This window comes from Prionailurus viverrinus, chromosome C1, assembly GCF_022837055.1.
Source record: "Prionailurus viverrinus isolate Anna chromosome C1, UM_Priviv_1.0, whole genome shotgun sequence".
In the NCBI taxonomy this organism is placed as follows: domain Eukaryota; kingdom Metazoa; phylum Chordata; class Mammalia; order Carnivora; family Felidae; genus Prionailurus; species Prionailurus viverrinus.
Genome location: NC_062568.1, coordinates 129,536,314 through 129,555,621, shown reverse-complemented (window position 1 = coordinate 129,555,621; position 19,308 = coordinate 129,536,314). Strand labels below are relative to the sequence as shown.

The window sequence follows — 19,308 nt, the reverse complement described above, 5'->3', positions numbered from 1 at the left end:
GGTGACTTGGAATCCTGCACTGTCTGCAGCATTGCCCACTTGGAGACTAAGCAAGAGTTTTCTCATTTCACAATCCTACACACATCCACTGTTCTCAAAGCACAGCACCATGCCAGGGCCAAGTCCAGAGGGACTTCCAAACTTAGTTACATATCCCTCCAGAACTAGCTCTTCCTTAACAATTCTTGGGTCCTATCATTCTAGATTCGGGTCATGAAACCAGAAATACTTTTCCTTCTGGCGAGTTCCTCTTGAGAGTCTTTATGTCTCCTCCTGCCAGAAGATCTCTTGTTTAGGGACACCATAGGTCACCTTGAGAGTTGCCCTTAATTTCAATTTTTTTTCACCCTTAATTGTTAAATTGGGGTCAGAGTCTGGATCTTTTCTTCCACAAAGACCCTAGCTTTTTATAAAACTGATTCATCTGTCAACATATCAAAGAAAACAGAAAAGTAGTCCCCTGGCAACAAAAGTATGATACCCTTCTCTAAGGATAGTGAGTCCTATTCAATTTACATTTCCCTATGCCAACCCTTTTCAAAGCAGAGGTCTGCTCCAAGGTGACTTCTTTCTTCTCCTATAGAATAAATATGCAGTTTCGCTTTACAAAAGGAAAATTTAGCCCTGTTTAAAAGAAGCTTTTATTCAGGTGTGAGATCATTTTCTTGGGATGCAAGAAGCTTTTCCTGGAAGAGCTAGACTTTCTAAATTGAATGGAAGCTAAGTTATCTAAAATGCAAATTAGACCAATACTGCATATCTCGATTCTTTTAAATTGTCAGTACCCCATACTTTATTCTATCATCATCTCACATGTGCTGGTCCATCACATGATCTGAAGTTCGCGAATCAATATTTGTCAATCCTAGTTAACCCCAGTGAGTCGTGTACATAGACAAGATGTGCATAGTTGCAAGTAGTGAAGCTCCACAATCACTGTATATGAGGGGTTCATGGACACCTTTGTCATCACTTCTTCCTGAAAATTGTGGGTGGCAGCAAATTATGCAGTGGTAAACAACTTGTGTTGAGGTTTAATTTGTAGTATGTTAGGATACATTTCAGGATGATGGCATGGTAGGATTATGGCTGGAAATCAGTTAGACACTGACTAGTAACACCTCATACTTTATTCCCAGAGAAATGCTCTTACAATATCATTAGTATCAATCTTACAGAGTGTGTATCACACAGAAACTTTGGGTTATAAGTGACAGGAACTCAAAGAAAAGCAACAGGCACAAGTGGCTTGGAAAGGAGGTGATTATCAACTCACATAGCTGAATCTCAGAGAAGCTTTGTGTTGCAGCTGTCTTTGTGGCCATTGAATTCAAGAACTCAAAACTCTCAGGAATCTGTATCTTTTGTATCTTCTTCTCCCTTCATGTCAACTTTATTCTCTTCTACTACTAGGAGACTTTCTTCATTTGGCAGAAGGAACAGGACCATGGGCAGCTTGGGACTTACACTGTCACAGCCTTGCTACCAAAAAGGGGTGAAAGGGAACATTTCCCTCTGACTCTAGTTAGAAAGCCCCTGGGAGGGTACTCTGATAGGCTCCTGTTGGTTTTATGATCATCTCTGGGCAAATATCCACTGGCAGACCATAGGGTATCATACATGATAGGACTCACTTCAGTCATGTGCTTACTCCATAACCAATATGTGGTGAATTCTGTGACAGTAAATGCCTCCATGCCTCAGGACAACATATTGGCTTGTATTTGGAGAAGAGGTCCTACCTCAGAGGAAGGGATGGATGTAAACCAAAGAACCAGATGTTTCCAATGCCTGAGATCTACAAAAGACAAACAATTGATGAAATAATAGTTTACTCAATTACAAATCAATAACTTATATAATTCAATCTAAAGGGTGAACCAATGAATCTAAGGATTCTAGAGTTTATGAGAACCATCTCCACATTTGCAAAGATCTGTCACTTGTGACTCCATACCTGTGTGAAATCAACTTTGCATTAATTTTGTACACCAGAACAAAGTCCAGAATTAATATACCTATTTTCCAATTACTAATGAACAAATTTTTATCAAAGATGTAATTAACTAAAGGGGTAAAAATTATTTTAAGTATATAATTTTCATGTAGTTTATATATTACTTTGAAATTAAACTGTAATTCTATTTGTTTTAAAGTTATGCAACATCTTAATTTTAAGAACTCTATTGCTTTAGCTCTTTTCATAAGTGTTCGAGAGCACACTGTAAGGATAAAAGGGGTGTGAGTGGCAGCAAAAGTTAAGAACCACTGCTTTACGTCATCTTACATTGGTTCCCATGTCTTTTAATAATTTTTTCTAAAATCTTTTGAACTCATGTCCTAATTTTTCTTATAATTGTTTATAAAACATAAGTGTGGTGACTGTAGTTAATAATACTGGATGGAATATTTGAAATATTGCATATTTGAAAGTTGCTAAGGAGTAGATTTTAAGATTCTTCATCAAGAAAAAAATTAATTATGTATAGGGATGAATGTTAATTAGAATTATTGCAGTGATTGATTTGGAACATATATGAATATCGAATCATTACATTGTATACCTGAAACTAATCTAATGTTATATGTCAATTACACCTCAACAAAAAAAACCATAATGATTATATCATGACTTCAAATTAAGAGGGAACAGAGAAAACTTTTAGTTTCTTATGACAAATAAAATGAAATTCCCAGTCCACAGAGGAGTTGAATAGCCAAGGAAACCAAGATAGATGGAAAGATACATTCAAGAGGCACTTAAGTGCACAGGTGCTCAGAGAAAAAAAAAAGACCACTAACATTTGGATTCTAGAAAATTTTTGGAGCTGCTAAAGCCTAGAGACAAGGCTAGAAAACTTCACAGAGAAAGTGAGTCTTCAGTAGAATTTAGGAGAATTTCAGATGCAGTATTTACAAGAGTGCATGGTTGGCTACACACTGGGAAGAAATCAGAGGATGCAGATCTGCTTGATTGGAGCACATTTCTCCGTAGCTCCAGAGGGAGGCTCAAAATTTTCATGTTGGACTAATTATTATAAAAAATGTATGCAATCAAAGGGTAATTACAGAAGGATTGAGAAAACAGGAGTCATTCTGGACTAATTAAAATAGATTCTTATTTGTGTGTCAGACACTTTTCACACTTCTTGTGAAAATTGCCAATGTGCTGAAAGTGTTGAGAGAGAAGAGAAAGGAGAGAGAGTGTGTGCTTATCCCAGCAGGATCATAAATCATAAAAGCCTAAATTAATGAAAGCACTTACTCAGAATCTTTATTGTTCCAGGGTTATACCAATCACTGTAGGGGAGAATAAAATTATGGAATTCACTTATTCAAAAAGTACTCACTAAAGTCTTGAAATGTACAAAACACTATACCAAGGATTGTATGTTGGGTCTACACAGGGGACAGTGGAGGCTTAGACAGAAAGATTGGTGGAGGCCAGACCAAAGAAGCCCTTAAATGCCAGCCAAGAGACTGGAGAACATTGGAGCGTTTTTAAGCAAATAAGTGACATGATCAAAATTGTACTTTGGGAGAAATAAAATTAAAATCAAAATTAAAGAGTTGATCATAGGGGCTCCTGGGTGGCTTAGCCAGTTAAGCATCCAACTCTTGGTTTCGGTTCAGATCATGATCTCACGGATCGTGGGTTCAAGTCTGGTATTGGGCTCAATGCTGACAGTGCAAAGCCTGCTTGGGATTCACCCTCTCCCTCTCCCTTGGCACCCTCCCTGCTTGCTCTCTATCTCTATCTCTATCTCTATCTCTATCTCTCTCTCAAAATAAATAAATAAACATTTTATTAATTTAAAAAAATGAATAGTTGATTATAAAATGAAGATACAAAGCCAGGGAAATTGACCCAGAAGCTATTATAACATCATAGAAATAATTCTTCATTAAGAATTGAACAAAATAGTGAGCAGAAATGTGATGGAGAGGATGGATAGAAGAAATATGACATATGTCATTCCCCCAATTCACCCCTACAGGTGGGAATACAATATTAGATTAAAATATATCAAATAAAATAATCAAGGTCATAATCAAGTGCTACATTGTGCAGTACAAAATAAGGTCCACTGTTGTTCAGACAGAGGTCTAGAAGAGCATGTGAGATGTATGTGTATTCCAGGAGATGGGAACAGCATGTGAGAGGGTTCAGAGGCAGAGTGAACATGGTCCAAGTATGGCTCAAACAAGTTCATCAGAAGAGAGGACACAGTCTGCAGAGGGGGAAATGAGGCTGCTCAACAAAGGTAGATCATTTATTTAGAGGGGTGTTGTATGGCAAAAAGAGCTTGGGGGACACAGCAAACTTTTGCAGGAAACCAGGCATTAATTGATGCCAATAGAAATAGGAAAGACACAAATATGAAAGAACAAATTTTCACTGGAAATTCAAAAGGATTTGGAGACTAAATGTAAGGAATGAAAGGCATGAATAAATCCAAGATGATGGCAAGATTTTTATATTGAGTTGTTGGCTCTATCTTATACTCTAATTAGCTGTTGCTTGTTACTTACCAGTAAGATAGTAGAAAACCTTTTACCCAGTGTGACACTGAAAGAAAAGGAATAGTCAATTTATGTTCATGTATTTCTCAACCTTTTCATACATAAAATAATGTATTAATACAGCACAGTATGGTAAAGTAAAAGAAAATTAAGGGCAGCTATAGAAAACTTAGTGGGAAAAATTAATTATATTTTTACAGTGTGTAATCATGAAGACAAATCAAATTTTAGGGGAATACATTAAATATAAAACTTCCAAATAAAATCTATTCAATTTTTTTAATGAGAAACTTGAGCTTACTTCCAAAAATATGATTTTTGTAACAGGGAATGGATACATACATTTTCTGATCAAAATTTTTAATTTTGATCTCTCTAACTTTGTGATAGTTACCACTGAAGAAAATCTTTGCACAAGTAGCTGTTACAAATCTAAAATCATTGCTTTACAAGCATTGAAAATATAACAACCTTTGAAATTAGATTGGACAAATCCAACAACTCTGCTTTCATTGACCAAAGTAATGTCTAAACTACTTGTGGTCACTTTTTTAAAGCTTATTTATTTATTTTTGAGAGAGAGCATGAACACAAGTGGGGAAGGGGCAGAGAAAGGGGGAGAGATAGAATCCTAAGCAGGCTCTGTGCTGTCAGCACTGAGTCTGAAGAGGGGCTTGATCTCACGAACCATGAGATCACAACCTGAGCTGAAATCAAGGGTAGGATGCTTAACTAAGGGTAGGTGCCACCCAGGCACCCTTCTTGTGATCGCTTGGATATTTTAAATCCAATTAAAATGTTTATATCAAATATGTCAAAACAAAAATGGTGCTCTTATTTCCAAAATGTGTATGTGTGTGTTTAGGGCATTTTCACCCCATGAAAGTTACGTTGGGGTGAGAAAGTCTGTGGCTCACATGCTCTGCCACTGACTGTCTGGATGGCATGTCCAGTTGGTTTCCAGTTCTTGGCCATGTTTAGTGCATTGGGGTGGAACATCGATTTCTGATGGCTTGCAGCTCTCTGGGCATGCTGTTATATGATGCTCCACCCTAACCAGAATGCTTACAAACAGAAGCAACGTGCACTGAAGGACTTGCACAGACCCTGCCATACCCCTAAAATATAAGTATTTGGGGGGGGGTAGTTGTAACCCATTCTCAACACATCAGTATGTCAATGCACACCCATAGCAAAGCTCCACAATGCAACTTTTTGTTTGGTTCCTGCTGTCACCACTATGGGATATCTTGGGATTACCACTACTCTCAGAGCAAATGTATATTCCTGTGGAATGGGACTCACTAGAACTGGGTAAGTCACCTTTTATCATGCCCTGGTAGGGAACCACAAGGGACCATGGTGGGCAAAAGTCATTGATAGTAGAAAATGTAAAACCCAATTACAAATTATCTCCTGCCAGAGAATACTGTTAGGTGTTATTTTTTAAGTTCTTAAATTAATCCTTAAGTTAATAAGTGTCTTGTGATCCCTTTGTCTTATTTAGGGGTTTTTGGTTGCAGCCACAGACGTGGACTCTGGCTAAATTTATGAAAGAAAGAGAGAGGGGATGAGGGAGAGAGACAGAGGCAAGAATTTATTTTAAAGGATATGGGAAATTTTCAAAGAAACAGAAGAAAGTCATACTTCTCAAAGGAAAAGAACATGTCACTTCTGAGAATTGAAAGACCAAAAGAAATTGCTGTTCTCTCTGCAGTTGCCATAAATCAACATCAAGAGTTTTCCATCTTGCAATCACTCCCTTCAAAATTCCAATTCTTGGGGAATTTATTCCATTTGTTTTCACTTGGCGCCCCATCCCCACTCCCCTAGTTGACCTGGAGAGGACTGAACACCTAAATTACAGCTTTGACTGCAGGAGTGGACAGTTCTTCATGAAAATTCAAGATACTATCACAAGAAGCAACAATGGGTCTTGGACAAATAAGATGTTTGTTAGATGTTCATTTTACCATTCTGACTCTCTCTTTAGGTGAGGAAACCAAGTCCCTGAGGTAAGATGTTCTCTTCAATCAATGATGAGGCCAGAATTAGAACATCACTTTCCCATCTGTCAGAACTTTCCTCATTTTGCTTCTTTTTCTCCTTCATACATTCAGTTCTTTTAACCTTGTCTCTTTTAGAAAAATGAAATAATATCTTACATTGTCTCCTGAAAATGCTATGAAGTGGGCTGGTGTCTGAGAAATACATTACTAAATAAAATATACTTTTTTTCAACCTTAAAGATAAATGTCAGACAAATATCCCAAGGATGAATACTTGCCAAAGAGCTGAAAAAGAGTTTGTATTTGGCTGTGAGCACCCAAAACCAACACATAGGAAAACTACTTCTTTCTTATCTCAGGAGTCTGACAGTTTTAATAATCATGTCAAATGCATTTTCAGGCATATTTTTTTCCAGGTTATTTGTGCCGTGAAGTACTCTGTCTTGTGAAATGTCAGAGCGCTGCATGTTCAATGGGTGCCGTTTTTCATCTGAATGCACTGAAATAGGATTTCCAATGAAAAATATTCAAGTTCTGTGAGGCATGTTAAATTGTTTTTAATGCCGCCATTATCATGAAGACTTACAACTAGCAACATTCAACACACAAGTTCTGCACTTGGCCCAAATATGGACGTACATGGTGAATGTGGAATAGAGCATTCTTTAGTTCAGGATTGTCCTCTAGCAGCTGGAGGTCCAATCACCTCTAGTAGCCTCAATGCTGGAAGTGGCTCCAAGGTCCATTCTTCCCAAAGCCTTCCTTGGCCACCACACTTAAGAAGTTTCTCCATAGTAATTACAACCGCACCCTAATTGTTTCTTCAGTAGTGTACATCACAAGAGGTAATTATATGCTTGTTACCAGAGGCAGAGTGTGTGGCCCTTAAGATCACAGAGCTTGGGGCAATCTACTGGGTTCAAAAACTCAGCTAATTTCAGTCATTGCTCTTAAATATAATAGCTAACCTCTCTGAGTCTCAGGTCTTATAACCGAAAAATATGACACAATGGTATCCAGTTCTTAAAGATGTTGTAAGCTTTAAATGAGGTAAAAGGTGCAAAGCATTTTTAACAGTGACTTGTCTGTAGTGAGCATCATGTAAGTGCTTTCTATTGTTTTGGCGAATTTATTATCCTGTGTCTTCTCCCTTTTCACGTGCATTAGACTCTGGTTTCTGTGAGGGCAGGAACCGTATTCTATTATTTTATCCAGTGGGTATCCAGGAAGAAAAGTGCCTCTTGCATAGTGGTGGGGAGGGATTAATCAATATTTGTAGGTTGAATGGATGGACAGATGAATGGATGGACCAGTTTGATAACATCCCAAGTGCTCTCACATATATTGTCACATTTGAGCTCCCAAGTGCTGCTGTCAGGTGGCACCAACACATCTCTCATTTTATGTATTAGGAAACTGAAACTTGGAGTGACTTGCTTGAGAGCAGACTTCAACTATAAATCCTGGACTTGAGCTCAGGTCTCTGACTCCAAATCTCATTTTCTTCTGGTTCGACCTTTTACTACTTAATGTTTTCCATCTCTGAATCCTCTCTACAAGATTATTCTATAAAAGAATTTGCCTTGTTCATTGCATTGTTTTCAACATCAAAAGTTAAAGTACGTAAAAGACATTTAAAAAAAATGCATCACACTCTTACTTCAATGTAAAATTATTATTGTGTTTAGTATTTGAGGGATTGTATGAGGTAGCTGGATTGTTTTGTGAAATGATTTTAGAGGGGAAAGAAAATATTTTAAAAGAAGTGGGATAGAAGAAAAGAGCATCTGGTCAAGGGAGGGATAAAGGATTTACAATAGGAATTGGCTTTGAATTCTGAAGCATTTCCTGATCCTGTACCAAGTGGTCAGATCAAGCTGGTCCGACGACCTAGAGGAGAAGGAAAGTACCTTCCTAATGTTTCAATAATTTATTGAATTATTGAGGTGTGGTCAGCATGCATCTCTGACATTTTCTCACACGCTTTCAGTTCTTGGCTAATAAAAATAGGGGGCTATCGTTTTAGCCTTCAGTTTTACCTCCTCTTTATATAGAAGAGCTGAGTTTCCAGGATGATAAATTAAAAAATCTTCCAACTTATTTTTTACCGCCACCACAAATTGCAAATTCTGTTGAGGTACTAAGAAAGTTGAAAACAGAAAACACACGCAGGAGAATTTTGGTAGTAATGAGAAGTATAGTCACTGATTAATAGCAAGATGACTGGTAAACAGGATCAACTAACAATTATTGAACATTTAGTATGTGGATGAAACCATGTTAGATGGTTTTATATGCATTGTTTATTTCTTTTCACCATACCCCCACTCACCTCCATCATTTAATTTAATTGGTTCATGCATTCCTTCAACAAATATTTACTGAACAGTTATTTGCCAGGCACAATTCCAGTTACCAGACAGGACATATTAATCTTTTAGAGCTTACACTCTAGTGGGAGATAAAGTCAATAAAAATTGACGAATAAATACTTGCTAAACTACCAGATAGTGGTAAGTCCTATGAAGAAAAACAACATAATGAGTAAGGATAAAGAGTAATGGAGGCCTGAGGTGATTAGTGCTATATAGGTGGAGTGAGTAGTCCTAAGGAGTTTAAATTTGGGCAAAGGTATGAATTAAGTAAGAGGTTAAACCACACAGTGTTGACAGAAGAGCATTCCTGGATGAAGAAACAGGAAGTGCAAAGTCCCTGAGGGAGTACAAAGCTAGACTGGGACTATCAGACCATTAAGGCATAAAGCAACATCAGTAAGGTCCATGAATCAGGCAGGGCCCCTGGATAGGGCTTTAAGAAAAATGTGAGGAATTTAGATTTTTCTCCTGGGTGTGATGGAGAGTTCTTAGAGGGTTTGGGCAGAAGAATGACACAATTGGATTTACTTTTCAAAAGATCATTCCAGCTCCTGTAAAGGAAATGATTTGTAGGACATAGGGCTAGCAAGAGTAGAAGCTGGTAGAACACTTAAGAGGCTGTTGTGCCAGTCCAGGAAAAAGATGGTTGTAGTTGTGGAGGGTGAGGGATGGGGCAATTCATCAGCTTCGGAAGATAACACAGCTCTCTTCTGATTACTTCTGCTTTCTGAGTGAAATGAGTTAAGTCATGAGCTGAGAATGACAAGATTTGAATAAAGAGGAGAAGGTGTGAGTTGTTCCTCGGAGAGTAGAAAGTGAACAGACTATGGAAAAATACTAGGATTGTGGGATATTAGGGCCTGTTTGAAGTTTGTGGTCATCAGTCTAATGTGAGGCAACACCACATGGCTGTGTGTTCTTCCCTACCCACCTTCAGTTGTTCCGGTGAGGGCAGGTAATTGGGTTTAGTTTGGGCTGGGATTCTGCGAGTGAAGTGTGGTGCATAGGGAGGTGGAAATGGAGTTTTGTACAGTGGGGCTCTGGAACCCAAGCCTGACAGAAGAAAATGAAAAAAAGAAAAAGAAAATCAGACTGTCTCCACATGTCAAAGATCTACTGGAGTGTGCTATGGACTAAATATCTGTGTCCCCTCGAAACTCCTATGCTGAAACCCTACCCCCCCCCATGTGATGGTATTTGGAGGGGACATTTGAGAAGGAACTGTTCAGATGAGGTCATGAGAGAATAGGAATTGGACTGAGAATGTTGGCATTGGTGGTCAGATGCTTCAAATAGAGACTTATAAGATATTGGAAATGACCAGAGGCACATCGTCATGGAAGTGAGCTATCTTTCTTATTACATAATACAGTGTTTTTTATTTCCTGTGTGTTTCCCCCCTCTGTATTACTTGACCCTTCTAAGTTGTCAGAATCATCACAAAATTGAGACCAGCCAGGCACACTGCCAACAAGGTGAAGGACTTATTTTAGATTGTTGATGTCTGAAGAGGTGCCTCTGTGATGCTGGCTTTGTTGGGGAGGTGTGATGCTGAGGTCAGAACATGTCCTGGCCTTTGGGCTCAATGGGTATGCCCACACATCTGCCCCATCGTTGCAGGGAACCCTCACCATCCCCAGACAGGTGATGGTGTTCATCAGCAGGAAGAGTCGCTGTTGCAGGGAGCCAGGGAATCTCCAAAGCAGAGAATCCTCAAAAGGGGTCGTGCCGTCCTTCCTTGATAGCAGCCAGCCTTCAATAAGTTTCCACCACGGCCTACTTTTCAGTATAGGATCCAAGTTTTAATTTCACGCAGGTAGAGGTCTGTGTTGATGCCGTGGGCCAGTGCGCAAGAGCTGGGCTTCTGCTCTCCAGCAATCCTTAAGTAAGCGTTCCTCGAGTGGCCCAGGGGGCTTTCCAGGCGGGTGTGGGTGTCTGAGCTCCTCAGCCTCTCTGCTGCAATATCCAGGGGTGCGTCCCCCCTTTTCCGATTCTTGACGTCAAGCTCTGACAGCGCGAAGCCTCGCAAGGGCGGTGGAGAGCAGAGGGAGGGTGGCAGGGAGGGGAAGCCATTGCAGCAACAGCTTGTGGGAGGGAGCTGGACGTCTCTAGGTGGAGAAAAACCGGGAGCGAGGGCCAGAGTAGGGGAGGAAGGAGACCTGCCGGTTTAGGGAGCCTCTTGCTGCAAAGAGGGGCGGGGAGAGGCGGGGGCGCTGCATGCAACGCGCTGGCTCCAGCGGTGCCCGCGGGGAATGTGACATCAGCGGCGCCGGGCGCTTGCGGCTGGAGAAGGCAGCTCGCCTCGGCTGCGCGGTGCACACCTCGCCCGGGGGAGGACGCGGACTCCGGCAGGCGGCCGGGATGTCGGCGAAGGAGAGGCCAAAGGGCAAAGTGATCAAGGACAGCGTGACCCTCTTGCCCTGCTTCTATTTCGTGGAGGTGAGTTGGTGCAGCGCCTTGGCGTAATGCAGATCTCGCTGGCAGCTCCGGAGCGAATTCGGGTCCTGGACGGTGCTGGAGGCGCGGACACTGTGCCGGGGTGCGCGCCGCTGCCCTAAAATGCCCGACCCTCCCCCTTCCCCTAGGTTTCTCCGGAGCTCCCCCGAGTGTCCCTGTGAGTGTCTGCCAGCCGGGGGTGATTATCACTAGCGGTGTCGCTGCTAGGTGGCCTGCAGGGAAGAGATACCTGTGTGAGTGAATGTGGGGCTAGTTCCCTGGCCCTCCTGTAGCGCCTGTGTGCATAGCGTCCGCGGCCCACAGGGGCCATGATGCCGATATTTTGGGATGTGTGTTTTGCGTCCGCAAGTACGTATCTAGAACTCTGTGAGCTTTTGCTAAGAATGCAAATGCACACAGCCATGCTCAGAATGTATGAGGTCTGGGGATGTTTATAGAGCATTAGAATCACTGATTGCTTTATTAAAAAACAAACAAACAAACGTTCCCCTGTTATGATTTCTATGGTGCTCACATCTGCTTCTAAAATTGGGTCTGCATCCCTAGGCATCAACCTATCAGCCCTTTTCCATGGTTAACAAAAATTACACATATACGTGTATATATGTATTATGTATATACATATGTGTGTATATATATCTGTAGTATTTTTAAAATCATCATCTGATTTTGCATGATTTGTACATGTGCACTTTTTCTGTGCTGAGCAGTATTACAGATAAGCGATTGACATGGAGCTGTAGTGATAACGAACCTCTAACTTACCCAAATGCAGTATTTAAGAAAGGAACAATTTATGGGAGGGTTATAAAGATTGACAGGTACAGTGATTCCATGCACGATGGTCCATTGCATTAGGAAGACATTTTTTAAACAAGAGGTTTATTAAGTCATAGGTAAAAAAAGAGATGCATTGGGTAGGCTTAGGGAAATTAGATGGTTTTAGGCACAAATGTATGTTCTGTAATTGAAGCCTGATTGCATAGAGAATTATAAGACTGTTGCTGAATTAAAAAAAATCCTTCATTGGCTGTCTTTTCAGCCAAATATGGAGGTTTAGCACTTCCAAGTACAGACAGTAGACTCTGTATTTGATGATTGTGAGGCTTATCTATATTGAGGGACAGCCACAGCCTTGAAACTTGGGGGAAGGGACACTGTCAGATTGTTTCTTGTACAGAACAGTATATTTGCAAATTTGTCTTGGGTGTCCTAAATTTTAAAAACGGTTTCAGTTATCAGAAAGATGTATGTGACTTGCATAAGTCTCAAAAAAATGATGGGTGACTCCTTCATCCATGATCCATAGGGGGGGGAAAAAAGATATCTTGTTTATTTAAAGTAATTAGTTGAGTCATTTATTTTTGCCCTTTCTCATTCACAAGGGATTTTGAGGCCATGGTTTAGACAATTTTGTTGAAATATAACAGAGAGTTTTCTGAAGAAAAATGTGGGCAGCAGAGGATTCCATGATGAAAAGGGAAAATAAATAGAAAATGGGATAACTGACTTTAAGCTAAATCATGTCAGGCCACTTGTCGCATTGCTAATCCATTGTGGTTTAAAGCACTTTCATTCACGTCTGAACCCCTTATGTGTTCTAGGAGAAATCAGTTCATTTCTGGGTTCTACCTCCAGGATGGAGCACACCTGAGGTCAGCTACAGCTGACTACATACGGATTGCGGCTGTATGGCTTCAAGGAAAATACTTCTTTGAAAGAGGATGCAAACCAGAGAATTAAGAATATGCCTTTAAAGAGTCTGTGTGTGCACTAATGCATTTGAAATGTGTCTATTGGGACAGCTGGCTGGCTCAGTTGGTAGAGATCACTCTTGATCTCAGGGTCCTGAGTTCAGGCCCCACATTAGGTGCGAAGCCTACTAAAAAACAAACAAACAAAAAACCAAAACCTGAAAATGAAGTTTGTCTCTAGGAACAAACATCTCACAATTGTTACTTTTTTTCTATGAATGGAAATAGCCCCCAAATCATTACATTCCCTTTGACCTATTCAGATACCCTCTACAAATTCCTTAGCAAGGCAAGCTATAAAACAATTACTTGAAGACTACGCATGGAGTTTGACTGAGCATTAATGACATTACATCTTGGGGGTAACAGATTTCAAAGGGAGAGCCACAAAATTGGATTGCAAATTATCTCCCTGAAACTTCAATGCATGATGAACCACTAAAGAGCCTCTAGAAAATGGGAGAAGACATTAGTACACCAATTATTTAAGGGGTTGACAGGATGCCCTACCAGGCTTCTTTGGAATGACTCATTTTGAAACCAGTGAGAATGAGCTTTATATCTCCTTTGGAGGATGAATAAATAGCACAAATTAATATGTCAGTAAAATGCTCTAGAATAATGACACTTTGTTTTACAACATAGTTTCCCAGGACCTTAGTAATTAAAATAGAAAAGTGAAACATGAGTGAATCTTCCATCACAGATCAGCCCAAAGCACTTATTTCAAGCCTTTCTCTGTTACTTCAGACAAAAATTTAAGCCACCTCTTTGCCAATTTCCAGAGCTGGTTTGGATTCCAGAGCATTCCTGAAATTGACCTGTCTGAATGGAGGGAGTAACTAACTGAGTGCTGTTTACAGTTTGTACAAGGATGATGGCAACCATTTACGAAGCCCTTAATAGACACTAAAAATAAAGAAAGCTAAATGCTTTACGTGCACCATCTCATTCAATTTTTAAAGGTTCTCATTAAGAAAGATGCCATTATTATGTCTGTTTCAGAGAAGAAGAAACAGAAACTCAGGACATTCAACAACTTGCCAGGGTTTAAAAGCAAGGTCAAAGGTAGAGCTGAGTGTTGATTCAAAACACATGCTCCTAACCACTGCACCACCTGTCTCTCTCAACATGTTGAAAGAATATTCACATAGGTAAAGTTACGGCCTATGGTCTCCCACTAGTAAACATCGGAACATGTAGTTTAAAGTAACGGCATGTTGATAAAGATGACAGTTTTTCCTGATAACAGACCAGCTTTCCCAGCTCAGGCTGCCTCTAGGTGCAAAGGGTTGATGGACAGTGTATACTCCCCACACTGACTCACTAATTAGTGGCTAGTGTCCCCACAACAGGGGAAAGAGTGGAGACCCTGGCAGACTATGTGCAGAGTGTCAGAGCATGGAGATTATATCCCGTGGGTGCTGGCTTGAGGTGTTCAACCTCTAACATTACCACCAAACTCAGTGTTAAGCAAACATTGAATTACTGGAGAGCATTAATTTTTTGTACACCTTTGGTTTATACTGCCAATTGTCTGCTGATAAAGGAGTTTATGGTTGACGGTAACTAAATACATGAATATTACATGATGACTTTAAAAACACATGATGATTTCCAGCAGGATACCTCACTTTATGAACAAGTTTGTTTATTCGGTTTGGCATTGTTCAACTTTGAAAGGAACTCTCAAACAAGCACATCCAAAGCCTTATCAGGTTCAACAGAAAAGCAGGTTAAAAGAGAATGTTCCACTGAAGAATAGGTTTCCTTTACCTTTAAAGTTCCAAAGCACTCTCCAACTGGTGGTTGTATCACTTACGATGACAATTGCAGCCACAGCATACCTAGAATTAGTAAAAGGTCTTTCAGGCTTCATCACCCAGTAGTACATGTGATAAAGCTGAGTGTGTGCCTAATGCATTTTCTTTAAGCAAGCCATCATAATGGCTGTACCTATGCTCAGACTCACCATTTTGTTCTCATTAGTCATCCTATTTAAAGAAATGGGTTCACATCCATTCAGCATGTAATGGCAACAAATGACAAATACTTCTAAGCCCACAAAGTATATTTCTTAATAAGTAAATGGGAAAGAGATTCTTTTCATTTAAAAGTTCTGTTTTATGACATACATTTTTATTATTAATCTAAGTTTATTTTATGGAGATAGAAGAGCTATGTTTAACCAACATGCAAAGATATTTTTACAGGGCTACAGATACACATAGTTTCAAATTCTTGTTCTTTGTACACACACACACACACACACACACACCTACACACATAGTCATGCACAAACATAGGTGGAGTGAAAATATCATCTCTCTCCATTAAGCATAAAGTAATAGTATCTGAAGCCTTACATATTCGAATATTTTAAACATTGCAAACTTGAAATTGTATGGATAGTTTTCACTAGTTTGAATGTTGTACTTAACAATGGGTATGTTTCAGGATTTTGTTAATGTAGGCTAATTACTATAGGGCTGGTAACCAGACAATGTGTTCAGGAGTAAAAGCCATTGTTTCTCAGTGGCTGTCCTACCTGGAGAAGTTCCAAAAGCCTTTGTTTGAGCACAGATACCCTGTATCAGTCAGAACACCATGGTCAGTCTGAACACCATGTGCAGATATTCTCGTGTCCTGACAAAACATTAATCTGATTTTTTTCCTGCCCACTGGAGAGTGTCCACAGATTCTTAGTTGTAGCAAACCTTAATTCACAAGATTTCTGTTCTAGCTCATGATCTATGTGAAAATTATATAACTCATTTGATCCTCTTGCTGAGAAATATAGCTAGCTTACTTTCTTCTACATAAACTTTGGCATCCGTAAGAAGTACAAAATCACATTTGAGCATTGCACATACCAAAATAGTAGCTGTAGGTTTCTCCCTTTTCTAGATGGCATGGAGAGAGAGTCTGCTCAAAAAAGTACTGCAAACATTGCCAACAGAGATGAGCTGACAAATCGTTCCTCCTCTTTTAGAGTCACAACGTGCAAAATCTTTTGATGAGAAACAAGAAGGAAATGGAGAACATAATAGATTCCTAAGTTTTAGAGAGATTAAATGAGGACATTCCCACAAATACCAAGTATTTGGAAATAGGCAGAACCTGCTATTAGGAAAATCTGTGCTATTCCTAAGCACCAATGCCATCCTACTGTGTCTCCATGGCCAAGTCACTCATAATGTTCTTTGCCCTACTTTTCTCTAACAAGAAAAAAAAAATATTTGGCTTCTACAAACCTCAAAGGAGATTGAAGATAATAATAAAACAGAATAATCAACTTCAAACCTCCTTTATGTGACAGACCCTGTCCATATGATACCTTTAATACTGAGAACTACCCTAGGGGTTCCTGGGTGGCTCAGTCGGTTAAGTGTTCGACTTTGGCTCAGGTCATGATCTCATGGTTCCTGGGTTCAGGCCCTGCGTCGGACTGTGTGCTGACAGCTCAGAGCCTAGAGCCTGTTTTTGATTCTGTGTCTCGCTCTCTCTCTGTCCCTCCCCCACTTGTGCTCTCTCTCTCTCTCAAAAATAAATAAACATTTTAAAAAAATACTGAGAAGTACCCTAGAAGGTAGTATTAATATTGTATTAAGGTAGTGCCAAGAAAGTATTATTATCCCTATTTTTAATTTTTTTAAAGCTTATTTATTTTGATAGAGAGAGAAAGAGCGAGTTGGGGAGGGGCAGAGAAAGAGAGAGAGAGAGAGAGAGAGAGAGAGGAAGAGAGACAATCCCAAAAAGGCTGTGTTGTCAGCATAGAGCACAGCACGGGTCTCGAACTCATGAACAGTGAGATCATGACCTGAGCCAAAATCAAGAGTCAGACACCTAACCGACTGAGCCACCCAGGCACCCCTGTTATCCCTATTTTTCAAATCAGCAAACCATAGCTCAGAGAGCTAAATATTTCTGGAGACACACAGCAGTGAAGTGAAGCAGCCAGGATTTGAGTGCTGGTCCATCTCACTCTCACATTGCCATCACACCGCCCTCTCTCACACCTGCTCTCATGATAAGGCTAAATGTGAAAATGCAATGGGATGGGGATACTGGGCTCTGTGATGCCTGGGCTAGCTTCATGGTGTCTGAAGGCAGGTACTTGGAAGATGTCTGGTTGGGGTTCCCTTTGAGTTGTAGAATAAAGTTGTTCTCTTTATTCATCTGCTACACTTGGCTCCGTTAGTGCTATCTCCTTCTCATAGTAAGTTATTTCATCCAGACATGGAGGTGTAGATGACACAGTATCTGTCCACCTATAAAGGTGCTTCCTTTGGGAAGGCACAGAGGACATCCATGAGTCTCCTGTGGAGACCGTACAAGCAGCTGTGGATGGAGTGACAGGGAGGAGTTGGAACTGAAATAAAGCTTAGAAAAGGAGAGTATGCAGTTCTTTGGAAGAAGGGATCCCCAAAAGAGAACAGAAACACAGAGAGGCCAGGCCAAGGGGGATTAGGAGAAAATATAGACGGTAGGAGTGAAGTGCACGTGAGGCTAATGGAGATCCAATCTGTGAGCAAATCATGGAGACTCCTTTAGGCATTTAGGTTGTCTAAACTGGCTTGTTAACAAAAAGCATTTAAGGCACAGTTGTTACTATTTATGTTGGGAATGTATTACAAATATTATGCACAGCACAGGCTTTTTTTCAGGCAACCTCTCTTTAAAAAACAAAGTTAAAGCAATGTTGTATTACAGAATTAAGTCTAATAATCATGCACTCCAAGAACATCTGGTTTGATTCCTCTATCACAGAGGAGAACATTGTGGCTTGAAAAGGTTAACTGAGTTACCTAAAGACACGCTTTGGTTAATGTAAGGTCAGGAATAGAATGTGAGTCTCCTGACTCCTGTTCTAGTGCTCAGTCCTAATTATTACTATTTCTAGAATTCCTCATATTAGAAAATTTCCCCCTGGATTATAACACTTAAAATACAGGTCATTCTAATTCTGCATGTGAGCAAATTGTGCTAGCTGTTTGAAAGTTGTACCTAAATACTTAGGGCACACATTTCATGATACTGCATTGCAATAATCAATATGTTAAAGCCATTATGGATGATGGATCTTCTGCTTTTTTCAAATTGTTAGCCTCTTTGAGAAGCACGTTTATAGCTAGAGGCATCTGGGTGGCTCAGTTGGTTAAACATCCAACTCTTGGTTTTAGCTCAGGTGATGATCTCACAGTCCACGGGATCAAGCCCAGAATTGGGTTCAGTGCTGATGGTGTGGAGCCTGCTTGGGAGTCTCTCTCTTCCTCTTTCTCTCTTTCTGCCCCTCCTCCATTCATGCTGTCTCTCTCAAATAAATAAAACTTAAAAGAAAAGAATATGGACATTTAAGAAAAATAAAAGCATGGTTACAGCTATAGATCATAAGATTGGAAGTGATATTTTTCCTTCTCATTGCCTAACTCCCCACTGATAATTTCACAATTACTTGCTTTACATGAGGTCTCTGACAGACAGAAAAGGAAAGAGGATACATTGAAGAGTAAGAATATAATCTATATCATCAATAACAAAGTAACTTTGAATTTTCTATTATAGCATAATGTAATTTTTCACATATATTGTCTCATTTGATCCTTTAAATCCAACTGAGGAGTAGATATTAACTCTGTTCTACAAATTAAGTAACTGAGACTCAAGAAGGTCCAAGAATGTGCCTGAAACCCAAGTAGTCCTATTCTCCTACGCTGGCCACAAGAAAAGAAAAGATAGTGTGTATTTAAAGTGTGAAATGTCTGGGGTGCCTGGGTGGCTCAGTCGGTTAAGTGTCTGGCTTCAGATCAGGTCACAATATCATGATTCATGAGTTTGAGTCCTGCCTCGGACTGTGTGCTGACAACTCAGAGCCTGGAGCCTGCTTGAGATTCTGTGTCTCCCTCTCTCTGTCCCTTACCTGCTCATGCTCGCTCTCTCTCTCTCTCTCTCTCTCTCTCAAAAATAAACAATAAACATTGGAAAAAAATAAAGTATGAAATGTCTAATTATGAGCATCTTAGCTTTCTATGGTTTCTTCTAGGATTAACTAGCCGAGAAATGTACTTCCAGGTAACTATGCAATGGAATAATCTCCTCCTGGTCATGGGTTTTGGAATGTGAAAGCCAAGGATAAAGATGCTAATCTTGACACAGTTAAGGTGGAGGTGTTTTTCCTGATCAGTAATT

The 19,308-nt window shown here is 40.0% G+C and overlaps 1 protein-coding gene and 1 long non-coding RNA gene across 4 annotated transcripts in view; one reads left to right on the top strand and one right to left on the bottom strand.

Moving 5' to 3' along the window:
• Nucleotides 1–1,147: 1,147 nt before the first annotated feature.
• LOC125172029 (uncharacterized) overlaps nt 1,148–19,308 on the bottom strand; it is a 201,739-nt gene continuing 183,578 nt past the window's right edge. For both annotated transcript variants that reach the window (XR_007154554.1, XR_007154555.1), the window contains 4 exons: nt 14,896–14,966; nt 4,534–4,570; nt 3,266–3,300; nt 1,148–1,798 (listed from right to left, as the gene is read on the bottom strand). This is a non-coding gene — a long non-coding RNA (uncharacterized LOC125172029). The remainder of the gene's footprint in view (nt 1,799–3,265; nt 3,301–4,533; nt 4,571–14,895; nt 14,967–19,308) is intronic.
• The window catches only part of PLPPR4 (phospholipid phosphatase related 4), a 47,333-nt gene continuing 38,395 nt past the window's right edge, over nt 10,371–19,308 (top strand). For both annotated transcript variants that reach the window (XM_047869433.1, XM_047869434.1), the window contains exon 1: nt 10,371–11,347. In XM_047869433.1, the coding sequence (XP_047725389.1) occupies nt 11,126–11,347 (222 nt within the window). In that variant the 5' untranslated portion in view covers nt 10,371–11,125. The remainder of the gene's footprint in view (nt 11,348–19,308) is intronic.